The sequence below is a fragment of the Orcinus orca genome, chromosome 3, assembly GCF_937001465.1.
Source record: "Orcinus orca chromosome 3, mOrcOrc1.1, whole genome shotgun sequence".
In the NCBI taxonomy this organism is placed as follows: domain Eukaryota; kingdom Metazoa; phylum Chordata; class Mammalia; order Artiodactyla; family Delphinidae; genus Orcinus; species Orcinus orca.
This window is the reverse complement of record NC_064561.1, coordinates 153,055,785-153,070,924: the sequence shown is the minus strand read 5'-3', so window position 1 is coordinate 153,070,924 and position 15,140 is coordinate 153,055,785. Positions and strand designations below refer to the sequence as shown.

At 36.2% G+C, this 15,140-nt stretch overlaps 1 protein-coding gene across 5 annotated transcripts in view; it reads right to left on the bottom strand.

Annotated features, from left to right (window-relative positions):
* Positions 1 to 15,140, bottom strand: part of FYB1 (FYN binding protein 1) — a 184,135-nt gene that overhangs the window by 33,360 nt on the left and 135,635 nt on the right. For all 5 annotated transcript variants that reach the window (XM_004265975.4, XM_033421231.2, XM_012531663.3 and 2 more), the window contains one exon: positions 1,681 to 1,727. In XM_004265975.4, the coding sequence (XP_004266023.1) occupies positions 1,681 to 1,727 (47 nt within the window). The remainder of the gene's footprint in view (positions 1 to 1,680; positions 1,728 to 15,140) is intronic.

Here is a 15,140-nt window from a genome sequence, read left to right as displayed (position 1 = left end):
ATTAATGAAGACACTCTTTATTCTCTTTATGAAAAGCATGCACATTTGGTTTTGTGGGCTTGCAGTATGGAACAAAGATTTTACTAGAAAATCACAACTAGTTCACACTTTTCGACTTACTTGTTCCCAAGGATTTGCTTTCATGTGTCAAACAAATCAAGTTAATAAGATTTTTTAAAAAGATATTTTACTGCTCAAGGGTTTGGTAATATCAATAAATTACCAGGTACAAAGACATCATCTAAAACAATAATAATAAAAACAGTGTGGAATTGATATACAAATGAATAGACCAGTGGAATAGAGCAGAGAGCTCAGAGACAGATACACAAATTTACACACACACACACAAATAGAAGCACACATTATGCACACACAAACACACCTATATATGCAAAGACACAAACACATCCATAGAGTTAATACAGTAAATGTGGCATTATAAATTAATGAGAAAAGGGTGGATTTCAGAGTATGGTAATGGGAAAACCGGCTTTGTACATGAGACAACAAATCTAGATTTCTACTAACGCCTCAAAAGTGGACTGCAAAGAGATCAAAGACCTAACTATAAAGGATAAAGTTCATAGAAGATAATATTTGTATTGCCTAGGGATAGGACTTCTTAAATAAAACTTAAAAAGTATAAATTACAAAGTAAATATTAATGAATTTGATTATATCAAAATATATTTATGTTCAGTGAAGGACAGCATGGACTAAGTTAATAGACAATGGACAGAATGAGATAAGATATTTGCAGTGTCTACAACTGACACAGGATTAATATCTGGAATACAAAGGAACTCCTGCAAATCATCCAGAAAAGGATACCAACCCCAAGAAAAAAATGGTCAAGGAATAGGAACTGGCAATGTACAGAAGAGAAAACCACAAAGGCTATTAAACAAATCAAGTATTCGAACTCAGCAGCAAGCAGAGATATGAAAATGAAACAAGTCATCATTTTATGCATGTGAGACTGGAAACAACTGGAAAGCTGCATGGTACTATGCACTGGCGAAAGGTAGGCATCTTGGAATCTTCATGCCCTGTGATGGGAGTACACAGAGATGCAGCTCTTCCGGAGAGCACTCTAATCCTACTCAGTTGGAATGAGTATGCCATTGCTTACAAGCAGCCACTCTACTGCTGGATATACATAAAGGAAGGCTCTCAGAGGTCCACATGGAGATATGGACAAGAAGGTGCATTGAACTATTATTTGCGGTACCAGCGAGTTGAAGGTGAAATGTGAATGCATAGGATGCATACCATGGAGTGCTGTGCAGTAGTTAACAGAAAGAAATTAAATATACATATATAACATGGAGGAGCCCCCCAAAACACATTATGCTGAATATAAAGAAAAAGGCCAGAGTGAGCTATAATATACAGTTTATGTAAATTGAAATATGTACATATACACATACAACAGCATGCAAAGAATATGTACAAAAGACACACACTAAGTACATTAGAATATTTGTCTCTGGTAAAGGGGAGGAAGGAAAGGGAGTGGGTCATGGAGATAAAAGGAAATAAATAAGTAAGTAAAATAAGAGACGGGTCTTGCATGGACCAATGACGATAATGACCCATTAATGATCCTATGAGAATAATTAACTCAAACTTCCGTATCGGAGGGAAAAAATAAATAAAACATCTTTCGCCTCTTACCATCAGAGTGCATGACACTATCTTGATTTTCTTCATTTACAGGGCTTCTGAAAACAAGAGAGAAGAAAAAGTGAAAATGGAACAAGTAGATGCTCCCCTTACAATGAAAAAGAAAAAAGAATAAAAGGATCATTTAAAAATAACTCTTCTCTTTCATATCTGCTCTGATTTAAAACTTCAGAAGTCAGTAGAATAGGCTTTAGCCTGGTATTGATGCCACTACTGCTGCAAAAAATGGAGAATCGGGGAGCTTGAGCACAGCACTGCCCATTCAAAGTGAGTATCTACAATTAATCAGTAGTTTAGTTTCAGAGCAGAAATATTTTTCTGTTAAAAGGACAGTATGTCAATAAGTCAATTCTGGGTTCTGAAGGTATATGATTGGCTGTACGGTACAGATTCCAAAGATCATTAGTTCCAATCCTGACTCATCACCCTTTTCCAGATGTTTTCCATCTGGTTTTGCTTCCATCACTTGTGGCTTGAACTCCAAGGTGCTTCATTCCAAACCACTTCACTCCAACTGCTCATAACAGCTATCAATACCTGGGCTTCACGAATCCCTAATGATTTATGGAACCATCTATATTTTCTATTTCTATTCTTGGGTTGATTTGCATAACTGGGGAAAATTGCCATTTTACTGATTTAGGATATTACCAATAATTGACATTCAATCTCAGCTATACCCCCAACACTATTCTATAATCTCATTACACTTTTTTTCTAGTCAACCCTCTCTTGCATCATCCTTCCCAATTGCTATTCAAAACGTTCATTACTTCCCTCAGATCTCCTATTCCTCTCCTTTCTCTTTTCATCAGATGATCTTGTGTCTTATTTCACTGATAAAATAGCACTTATTGGGGGTGAACTCTCTTAAAATACATTCCTTTAACTCCCAAGCTTATCTACAGTTACGCCCATCCTTACCTGTCCCTACCGAAGTTCCTTCCATCTGTGTTCTGAATCCTATCTGAATGATCAATTATTTTACTCCTTTTATTCGCTATCTTCTGTGTGTCATCATATTATTTATATTACTATTATTGTTCTTCTTCTTTCACTCCCCATCCCTAAATATCTCACTACTGTTTTCTCCCTTAGCCCAAGTTACTCTCATTCATGAAGGACAAACACTTCTCTTCACCTTTCTAAATCCTCCACATTACCATAAGGCCATCATCCTTTTCCCAAAGTAGAAAAAGCTGTCCATACTCACCGACTTTACTTGCTCTCCTCCTCCTCATTTCTTCATTGACTACAATCTGGTTTCCCTTGCTAATCCTTCACTGAAACTATTCTTAAAAGATTTGATTACCAAATCCATTAAACACTTCTCAGCCAGCACCTACTTGATTGCTTTGTGGCTCTTATCACAGTATTGGCTATTTTGCCTTCCTGGAGTCTCCTTTGTTTCCATGAGAAATCTCTCCCACTCACTTCTTGTCCCTCTGGTCACTACCCCACAATTTCCTTTGTGGGTTAATTTGCTCTGACTTCCCCTTTTAAGTGATGGTGTTCTTTTGTGTTCTAGTCTTGGCTTCCTTATTTTTATTTTCACTCTACATTAGCCTCTAGATGGTCTCATATAACTCCATAGTTTCACATATTATCTTAATGTTGGTGACTACACGTTGAAATCTCTAGCCCAGACCTCACTTCTGAGTTTCAGACTCATCTATCTATCTATCTATCTAACTATCTATCCATCCATCCATTCATCTATCTATCTATCTATTCATCTTCCTATCTATCTTTATTTGTATGTCTCACTGACACTAAACCTGTTTTTCCTACTAAGTTTCTTACCTTGGTCAATCGCACCACAATTCCCTTAACCACTTAAGCCTTAAGTCATCCTTTATTTCTCACTCTTCTACAGTCCCACATCGAATTAATCAAGTTCTGTAAGTTCGGCAAGTTCTGAGTATTTAGTGTCTCCTATAATGCACTTCCCCTTCTGTCTCTCCTCTATCCTGCTAGACACAAGAACAGGATTCTATCATTGCTAGTGTGGACCCATGAAGTAGCCTTCTGGACAGTCTTCTAGTGATGAGAATTGCTCTTCATCTTTCCTACCCTTAAAGTCCCTTCTACATGCTGCTGCCAAAGTGATCTTTCTAACGTGAAATTGACACCATTTGAAGAATGTGAGCAGGAAGTGCCTTGCTATCACTGAGACCATAAAAAAGGGCTAGTGGGTACTCTTGTAGCCCAGGAAGAATTGCCGTGGATATACATGTCTCAGTTTCCACCTGAGATGATAAACATATGTGGTCATAAACTGCTATCTAATAAACTCACTTTTTTAAAAAATCAAACATTTAAAATTTAACACATATGCATAGCTTACTACCTAGGTAAGTGTAAAGGCCCAGTGAAATTGATCATGACATGACACTTGTTTTTCCTAGTAAGCCTTTTTTAGATCTTGGATGATTCAGAATTAAATACAGAAACGATGAAGTAATTCAAGCCCATGGTACAAAAATCTGTTTCTAATCATTGGGACAATATATGTATGTTCCATATTTTAAGTATTTGTAGTATTTAAGAGATTTACTACATTAGATATTCAGTTGAAAATCTGTGTCACATCACTTAAAAAATTGTCAGTTAGACTTAATATTTTAGTTGAAAACTAAGGACTCTAAGTGTTAATGTCAATGGCTGCTGGCCTCATAAAACAGAGTCAGCCAAAATTATGAGCTCCTAATAAAAGAATATATCATCACCAAGGAAGGAGTCTTACCTAAAGGAAGAAAGAAGTACATTTAGAAAATAGAACTAAATTTGATCAAGCACCCATCTGTATCCAGCTACCAATTTCCAGAGGAATGGGGAACACACAAGCTGTACTGTGAGGAAGCGATCAGTGCAATCTAGACTGTGGGCAACTATAACACCGACGAAAAACTTGATTTGCTCAACAAATAAATTGCAACAATTAAAAAGAAAGAAATAGAGGGTGAACCTAGAGATTGAAAGAGAATTACAAAACATATAAGCCATAGACTTTGCTTGGATTCTTATTCAAACAAACAAGAAAATCCACATACAATTTAAGAGAAAACTGGAAATTTGAAGACTTTATGTCTTAAATTAATACATAGAGTCTATTTTTAGGGAAACCTACTGAAATATTTATGGTTATTATTACATGATGCTTGGTATTAGTTTCAAAGTAATATGAGAAGAGAGAAGTGGGGGGGTATAGATGAAACAAGATTGGTAGTGAGTTAAAAACTGTTGAAGTTGGGGAAGGGTGCATGGGTGCATACTATGCCATTCTCCTTGCCTTTTATGCACTTAAATTTTTTAAAATAAATGTTTCTTAAAAAGTATAAGAAGAGGACTAGGAACCAAGATGGCAGAGTAGAAGGACATGCTCTCACACCCTCTTGTGAGAACACCAGAATCACAACTAGCTGCTGGACAATCATCGATAGGAAGACACTGGAATTCACCAACAAAGACACCCCACATCCAAAGAAAAAGGAGAAGCCACAATGACATGGTAGGAGGGGCGCAATCACAGTCAAATCAAATCCCATAACTGCTGGGTGGGTGACACAGACTGGAGAACACTTATATCACAGAAGTCCACCCACTGGAGTGAAGGTTCTGAGCCCCACGCCAGGCTTCCCAACCTGGGGGTCCGGCAATGGGAGGAGGAATTCCAACAGGAGGAGGAAGAAGCAAGAAGAACTACCAACCTGCAGCCAGTGGAACAAAAACCACATTCACAGAAAGACAGACAAGATGAAAAGGCAGAGGGCTATGTACCAGATGAATGAACAAGATAAAACCCCAGAAAAACAACTAAATGAAGTGGAGATAGGCAACCTTCCAGAAAAAAAATTCAGAATAATGATACTAAAGATGATCCAGGACCTCAAAAAAAGAAAAGAGGCAAAGATCGAGAAGATGCAAGAAAAGTTGAACAAAGACCTAGAAGAAATAAAGAACAAACAAACAGAGATGAACAATACAATAACTGAAATGAAAACTACACTAGAAGGAATCAATAGGAGAATAACTGAGGCAGAAGAATGAATAAATGACCTGGAAAACAGAATCGTGGAATTTACTTCTGCGGAACAGAAAAAAGAATTAAAAGAAATGAAGACAGACTAAGAGACCTCTGGGACAACATTAAATGCAACAACATTTGCATTATAGGGGTCGCAGAAGGAGAAGAGAGAGAGAAAGGACCAGAGAATATATTTGAAGAGATTATAGTCGAAAACTTCCCTAACATGGGAAAGGAAATAGCCACCCAAGTCCAGGAAGCGCAGTGAGTCCCATACAGAATAAACACAAGGAGAAACATGCCGAGACACATAGTAATCAAATTGGCAAAAATTAAAGACAAAGAAAAATTATTAAAAGCAGCAAGGGAAAAACAACAAATAACATACAAAGGAACTCCCATAAAGTTAACAGCTGATTTCTCAGCAGAAACTCTACAAGCCAGAAGGGAGTGGCATGATATACTTAAAGTGATGAAAGGGAAGAACCTACAACCAAGATTACTCTAACTGGCAAGGATCTCATTCAGATTTGATGGAGAAATCAAAAGCTTTACAGACAAGCAAAAGCTAAGAGAATTCAGCACCACCAAACTAGCTCTACAACAAATGCTAAAGGAACTTCTCTAACTGGGAAACACAAGAGAAGAAAAGGATCTACAAAAACAAACCCAAAACAATTAAGAAAATCGTCATAGTAACATACATTTCTATAATTACCTTAAACGTGAATGGTTTAAATGCTCCAACCAAAAGACACAGACTTGCTGAATGGATACAAAAACAAGACCCATATATATGCTGTCTACAAGAGACCCACTTCAGACCTAGGGACACATACAGACTGAAAGTGAGGGGATGGAAAAAGATATTCCATGCAAATGGAAATCAAAAGAAAGCTGGAGTAGCAATACTCACATCAGATAAAATAGAATTTAAAATAAAGAATGTTACAAGAGACAAGGAAGGATACTACATAATGAACAAGGGATCAATCCAAGAAGAAGATATAACAGATATAAATATATATGCACCCAACATAGGAGCACCTAAATACATAAGGAACTGCTAACAGCTATAAAGAGGAAATCAAGAGTAAAACAATAATAGTGAGGGACTTTAACACCTCACTTACACCAATGGACAGATCATCCTAAATGAAAATAAATAAGGAAACAGAAGCTTTAAATGATGCAACAGACCAGATAGATTTCATTGATATTTATAGGACATTGCATCCAAAAACAGCAGACTACACTTTCTTCTTAAGTGTGCATGGAACATTCCCCAGGATAGATAACATCGTAGGTCAGAGATCAAGCCTTGGTAAATTTAAGAAAATTGAAATCATAACAAGCATCTTTTCTGACCACAATGCTATGAGATTACAAATGAATTACAGGGGAGAAAACGTAAAAAACACAAACACATGGAGGCTAAACAATACGTTACTAAATAACCAAGGGATCACTGAAGAAATCAAAGAGGAAATCAAAAAATACCTAGAGACAAATGACAATGAAAACACGACTATCCAAAACCTATGGGATGCAGCAAAAGCAGTTCTAAGAGGGAAGTTTATAGCTATACAAGCCTACTTCAAGAAACAAGAAAAATCTCAAATAAACAATCTAACCTTACACCTAAAGGAACTAGAGAAAGAAGAACAAGCAAAACCCAAAGTTAGCAGAATGAAAGAAATCATAAAGACCAGAGCAGAAATAAATGAAATAGAAACAAAGAAAACAATAGCAAAGATCAATAAAACTAAAAGTTGGTTCTTTGAGAAGATAAACAAAATTGATAAACCATTAGCCAGACTCATCAAGAAAAAGAGGGAGAGGACTCAGATCAATAAAATTGGAAATGAAAAAGGAGAAGTTACAACAGATACCACAGAAATACAAAGCATCCTAAGAGACTACTACAAGCAACTCTATGGCAATAAAATGGACAACCTGGAAGAAATGGACAAATTCTTAGAAAGGTATAACCTTCCAAGACTGAACCAGGAAGAAACAGAAAATATGCATAGATCAATCACAGGAAATGAAATTGAAACTCTGATTAAAAATTTTCCGACAAAAGTCCAGTCCGACAAAAGTCTGACAAAAGTATGGCAAACCCACAGCAAACATCATTCTCAATGGTGAAAAATTGAAAGCGATTCCTCTAAGATCAGGAACAAGAGAAGGATGTCTGCTCTCACGGCTATTATTCAACATAGTTTTGCAAGTCCTAGCCACGGCAATCAGAGAAGAAAAAGAAATAAAAGGAATACAAATTGGAAAAGAAGAAGTAAAACTGTCACTATTTGCAGATGACATGATACTATACATAGAGAATGCTAAAAATGCCACCAGAAAACTATGAGACCTAATCAATGAATTTGGTAAAGTTGCAAGAAACAAAATTAATGCACAGAAATCTGTTGCATTCCTATACACTAATGATGAAAAATCTGAAAGAGAAATTAAGGAAACATTCCCATTTACTATTGCAACAAAAAGAATAAAATACCTAGGAATAAACCTACTGAGGGAGACAAAAGACCTGTATGCAGAAAACTATAAGACACTGATGAAAGAAATTAAAGATGGTACCAACAGATGGAGGGATATACCATGTTCTTGGATTGGAAGAATCAACATTGTGAAATTGACTATAGTACCCAAAGCAATCTACAGATTCAATGCAATCCCTATTAAATTACCAATGGCATTTTTTACGGAACTAGAACAAATCATCTTAAAATTTGTACGGAGACACAAAAGACCCCGTATAGCAAAAGCAGTCTGGAGGGAAAAAAACGGAGCTGGAGGAATCAGACTCCCTGGTCTCAGACTCTACTACAAAGCTACAGTAATCAAGAAAATATGGTACTGGCACAAAAACAGAAACATAGATCAATGGAACAAGATAGAAAGCCCAGAGATAAACCCACACACCTATGGTCAATTAATCTATGACAAAGGAGGCAGGGATATACAATGGACAAAAGAAAGCCTCTTCAATAAATGGTGCTGGGAAAACTGGACAGCTACATGTAAAAGGATGAAATTAGAACACTTCCTAACACCATACACAAAAATAAACTCAAAATGGATTTGAGACCTAAATATAAGACCGGACACTATAAAACTCTTAGAGGAAAACATAGGAAGAACACTCTTTGACATAAATCACAGCAAGATCTTTTTTTTTTTTTGGTGGTACGCAGGCCTCTCACTGCTGTGGCCTCTCCTGTTGCGGAACACAGGCTCAGGACGTGTAGGCTCAGCGGCCATGGCCCATGGGCCCAGCCGCTCCACGGCATGTGGGATCTTCCCAGACCGGGGCACGAACCCGTGTCCCCTGCATCGGCAGGTGGACTCACAACCACCGCGCCACTAGGGAAGCCCGCAAGATCTTTTTTGATCCACCTCCTAGAGTAATGGAAATAAAAACAAAAATAAACAAATGGGACGTAATGAAACTTAAAAGCTTTTGCACAGCAAAGGAAACCATAAACAAGATGAAAAGACAACCCTCAGAATGGGAGAAAATATTTGCAAACGAGTCAACGGATAAAGGATTAATCTCCAAAATATATAAACAGCACATGCAGCTCAATATTAAAGAAACAAATGACCCAATCCAAAAATGGGCAGAAGACCTAAATAGACATTTCTCCAAAGAAGACATACAGATGGCCAAGAAGCACATGAAAAGCTGCTCAACATCACTAATATTAGAGAAATGCAAATCAAAACTACAATGAGGTATCACCTCACACCAGTTAGAATGGGGACATCATCAGAAAATCTACAAACAACAAATGCTGGAGATGGTGTGGAGAAAAGGGAACCCTCTTGCACTGTTGGTGGGAATGTAAATTGATACAGTCACTATGGAAAACAGTATGGATGTTCCTTAAATAATGAAAAATAGAATTACCATATGATCCAGCAATCCCACTACTGGGCATATACCCAGAGTAAATCATAATTCCAAAAGACACATGCACCCCAGTGTTCATTGCAGCACTATTTACAATAGCCAGGTAATGAAAGCAACCTAAATGCCCATTGACAGACGAATGGATTAAGAAGATGTGGTACATATATACAATGGAATATTACTCAGCCATAAGAAGGAACGAAATTGGGTCTTTTGTTGAGACATGGATACAGAGTGTAGTAAGTCAGAAAGAGAAAAACAAATATCGTATATTAACGTATGTATGTGGAACTGAGAACAATGGTACAGATGAATCGGTTTGCAGGGCAGAAGTTGAGACACAGATGTAGAGAACAAATATATGGACACCAAGGGGGGATAGCTGTGGGGTGGTGGGGATGGTGGTGTGATGAATTGGGCGATTGGGATTGATATGTATACGCTGATGTGTATAAAATTGATGACTAATAAGAACCTGTTGTTTAAAAAAATAAATAAAATAAAATTTAAAAATTTAAAAAATAAGTATAAGAAAAATCCAATTGCAAATGCAGTTGGAGTAGATAAGAGAAATGGATATGGTTTAATAGATTTACAAGAGTTGTTTAAGTTCTTGGGAGGTTTTGCTGAGTGGAGTTATGAAATTTGTTCAGTCAGGTAGGTATCGGAAATGCTTAAAAACAAAATTCAGTATGTAAATTTATACACATAATGGGAAACATGTAAGGGAGTTTAATTACTTAAATTTATTATAAACATAACTATTGATCTGAAAGAAGTTAGTCTGAGTTTTCCAATCATTAATCAGAGATCCCCCTGAAAATAATTATTCTTATTTAAATAAAAATTGCTAGGTGTATAAATTGCATAGCAAGTTATATTATGTGAGTTTAAGTATTTAAAATAAATTAGGCCTTTGCATTATTAACTTTAGTGAATTAAATATTAATTAAAAGCACAAGATATAAATACCTTAGACATCAAAATACACTGACATTCTACAGAATAAAATCTATAGTTCTTTTCATGGTATATAGTTCTTAAGATCTGTCCTGCTGTTTTAGAGTTTTATTTTCCATATTTCCTCTTCTTACATTGTCTTCTTTTCACATATTAATACTGAATTCACTTATTCTCTGAACACTGCTTTCTTGTTTCTTCATGCTGTTTGCCTTCTGCTGTTTGCCTTCTGCTGTTTGCCCCTGCTGTTTGCCTTCTCTGGAATAATTCCCCCTTCTCATCATCCCCTGCTGTGGCCCTCCTTAATCTTTAAATCTTTAAGCCTCTTCTTAAACACTCCCTCCTCTGTGAAGTTATCCCAACTCCCCCAAGCTCACACAGTTGCTGCTTCCATATGTCATACATTGCTCACTACAGGGATTATTCTGGATTGCTATAATTATAGAGCAATTACTTGCAGGTCTCTATTCCTACTACAAAACCATAAGCCCTTGGAATAAAGAGATTATCACTGTTAGTTAATTTATTATTATGACTGTCATTTTTAGGAAGCTATTAGAATAATTCCTGTGATGTATAGGACTTTGATTTTTTTTGGCCAAATTAACGATGTCTTAGTAATACTAAGAAACGAATGCTTATTACTAAGGTGAATTGTTTATTATCATTTTTGAAGAAGAATATAAGTTAAAAAGACTACTGGACTTGCAGTTTACTTCCTGAAACACTTGGATGAATTACAAATATTTGCAAAAGGAAGGGGATCTGCATAGCACACTCATACATATACACCTGCACTTTAATGTAAACCATTTATTACTTGTAGGTAATGTTTGTATGCATACATATATTCATGGAACCAACATTATAGCATATAAATTTTAGTTTTATATCGGTCTGAATTCACCATATATAGAACATTAATATAGTCACTAAATATGAAATTGTGTTAAGAATAGGAATAACAGTGAAGAATAAAAGGAAGAAAGATGAGGGGAAGAAATAGGTGAGTGTCAAGGATAGACCCAGAATAAACTGTCACCAACTGCTCAAAAAAGTGTTCCAGGCATTGAGAAAAGCCACACAGAGAGATAAAGAGACAAACAACGACACTAGCCACAACCCAAGTCCTAGAAAAGTAAACAGAGGGAGCGGGTAAAGAAGAAAAGGAAGCTTATCAGTTGTTACAATAAGGACATCTATTCAAGAAGGCCTTTCACCATAGTTCTTTGTTTTAGTATAAACAAAGCATACAGAATTAAACAGGAAAAGCAAAATTAATTTAATGTTATGACTGTCATGTTTAGAAAGCTATTAGAGCTCTATTTCCTGAGTTTTAAAGATGGGAACTGTTGACGTTTATACTTTATTTGCTATTCATGACCTTTATTCCGTGAGTTTAGCTCTTAATTCTCAGTTTGATTTTTAAAGAAGAAGGAGGAAATCTAAGTGACATATAAAACTTTGTTCTATACCTGACCTTACTGAAAACGAAATACCATAAATTTTTCTCTGGAACACGACTTCCTGTATTTAACGCATGAGAAATTATAAAACTATGACTTCTTAAAGCGAATGGACTTAGGTAAGACTGTCTGGGAGTGCATGACTGATATGGCAAGTCTCAAAATTCCAGAAAGTGTTAAGCATTTCTTTTTTTTTTTTTTAATGTTCAAAAAGTGTTGAAGAAAGTGTTACTTTATTTTTTTTTAACATCTTTATTGGAGTATAATTGCTTTACAATGGTGTGTTAGTTTCTGCTTTATAACAAAGTGAATCAGTTATACATATACATGTCCCCATATCTCCTCCCTCTTGCGTCTCCCTCCCTCCCACCCTCCCTATCCCACCCCTCTAGGTAGTCACAAAGCGCTGAGCTGATCTCCCTGTGCTATGCGGCTGCTTCCCACTAGCAATCTATTTTACGCTTGGTAGTGTACATATGTCCATGCCATTCTCTCACATTGTGCCAGCTTACCCTTCCCCTTCCCTGTGTCCTCAAGTCCATTCTCTAGTAGGTCTCTGTCTTTGTTCCCATCTTGCCCCTAGGTTCTTCATGACCATTTTTTTTTTTAAGATTCCATATATATGTATTAGCATATGGTATTTGTCTTTCTCTTTCTGACTTACTTCATTCTGTATGACAGACTCTAGGTCCATCCACCTCACTACAAATAACTCAATTTCGTTTCTTTTTATGGCTGAGTAGTATTCCATTGTATATATGTGCCACATCTTCTTTATCCATTCATCTGTTGATGGACACTTAGGTTGCTTCCATGTCCTGGCTATTGTAAATAGAGCTGCAATGAACATTGTGGTACATGACTCTTTTTGAATTACGGTTTTCTCAGGGTATATGCCCAGTAGTGGGATTGCTGTATCATGTGGTAATTCTATTTTTCGTTATTTAAGGAACCTCCACACTGTTTTCCATAGTGGCTGTATCAATTTACACTGCCACCAACAGTGCAAGAGGGTTCCCTTTTCTCTTTACCCTCTCCAGCATTTGTTGTTTGTAGATTTTCTGATGATGCCCATTCTAACTGGTGTGAGGTGATACCACATTGTAGTTTTGATTTGCATTTCTCTAATTATTAGTGATGCTGAGCAGCTTTTCATGTGCTTCTTGGCCATCTGTATGTCTTCTTTGGAGAAATGTCTATTTAGGTCTTCTGCCCATTTTTGGATTGGGTCATTTGTTTCTTTAATATTGAGCTGCATGTGCTGTTTATATATTTTGGAGATTAATCCTTCATCTGTTGACTCGTTTGCAAATATTTTCTCCCATTCTGAGGGTTGTATTTTCATCTTGTTTATGGTTTCCTTTGCTGTGAAAAAGCTTTTAAGTTTCATTACACCCCATTTGTTTATTTTTGTTTTTATTTCCATTACTCTAGGAGGTGAATCAAAAAAGATCTTGCTGTGATTTATGTCAAAGAGTGTTCTTCCTATGTTTTCCTCTAAGAGTTTTATAGTGTCCAGTCTTACATTTAGGTCTCAAATCCATTTTGAGTTTATTTTTGTGTATGGTGTTAGGGAGTGTTCTAATTTCATTCTTTTACATGTAGCTGTCCAGTTTTCCCAGCACCACTTATTGAAGAGGCTTTCTTTTGTCAATTGTATATTCTTGCTTCCTTTATCAAAGATAAGGTGACCATTGTGCGTGGGTTTATCTATGGGCTTTCTATCCTGTTCCATTGATCTATATTTGTTTTTGTGCCAGTACTGTACTGTCTTGATTACTGTAGCTTTGTAGTAGAGTCTGAAGTCAGGGAGCCTGATTCCTCTAGCTCTGTTTTCCTTTCTCAAAATTGCTTTGGCTATTCGGGGTCTTTTGTGTCTCCATACAAATTGTGAAATTTTTTGTTCTAGTTTTGTGACAAATGCCAGTGGTAGTTTGATAGGGATTGCATTGAATCTGTAGATTGCTTTGGGTAGTAAAGTCATTTTCACAATATTGATTCTTCCAATCCAAGAACATGGTATATCTCTCCATCTATTTGTATCATCTTTAATTTCTTTCATCAGTGTCTTATAATTTTCTGCATACAGGTCTTTTATCTCCTTAGGTAGGTTTATTCCTAGATATTTTATTCTTTTTGTTGCAATGGTAAATGGGAGTGTTTTCTTGATTTCACTTTCAGATTTTTCATCATTAGTGTATAGGAATGCCAGAGATTTCTGTGCATTAATTTTGTATCCTGCTACTTTACAAAATTCATTGATTAGCTCTAGTAGGTTTCTGGCATCTTTAGGATTCTCTATGTATAGTATCATGTCATCTGCAAACAATGACAGTTTTACTTCTTCTTTTCCGATTTGGATTCCTTTTATTTCCTTTTCTTCTCTGATTGCTGTGGCTAAAACTTCCAAATCTATGTTGAATAATAGTGGTGAGAGTGGGCAACCTTGTCTTGTTCCTGATCTTAGTGGAAATGGTTTCAGTTTTTCACCATTGAGGACAATGTTGGCTGTGGGATTGTCACATATGGCCTTTATTATGTTGAGGAAAGTTCCCTCTATGCCTACTCTCTGGAGGGTTTTTATCATAAATGGGTTTTGAATTTTGTCGTAAGTGTTAAGCTTTTCTAACTAATAAAAAGTTTATAATGGTAAATTCTTACTTTTCTTCTAATTTTAGAGCCAGAAAAAGAAAAGTCTTACACTGACTAAGAATGACCTCAGGGTAAGAATTGCTTAACATTTCCTATTCCAACCTTAGTCATTTCCATTATTTATTACTTCTTATTACTTCACTTTTCCTGTTTCATTACTATTAGTAACCATGTAATTTGCTTTGTATACCACAATATTCAACCACTGGTTCTGTGTTCATATGAATGAGTTATACTGTTAAAATTATAATTAATTTTTTAAAATGGTACCAAGAAATGCGTTACCCTAAAGATATTGATTTGAACACTAAAACTGATGAACGAGCTCCTTTGACCCATTTCAGTTCCTCTTCAGATGTCTGAGTAAAATAAAAAATGGAACTAGCTGATTTCTGACCACTAGGTGGGG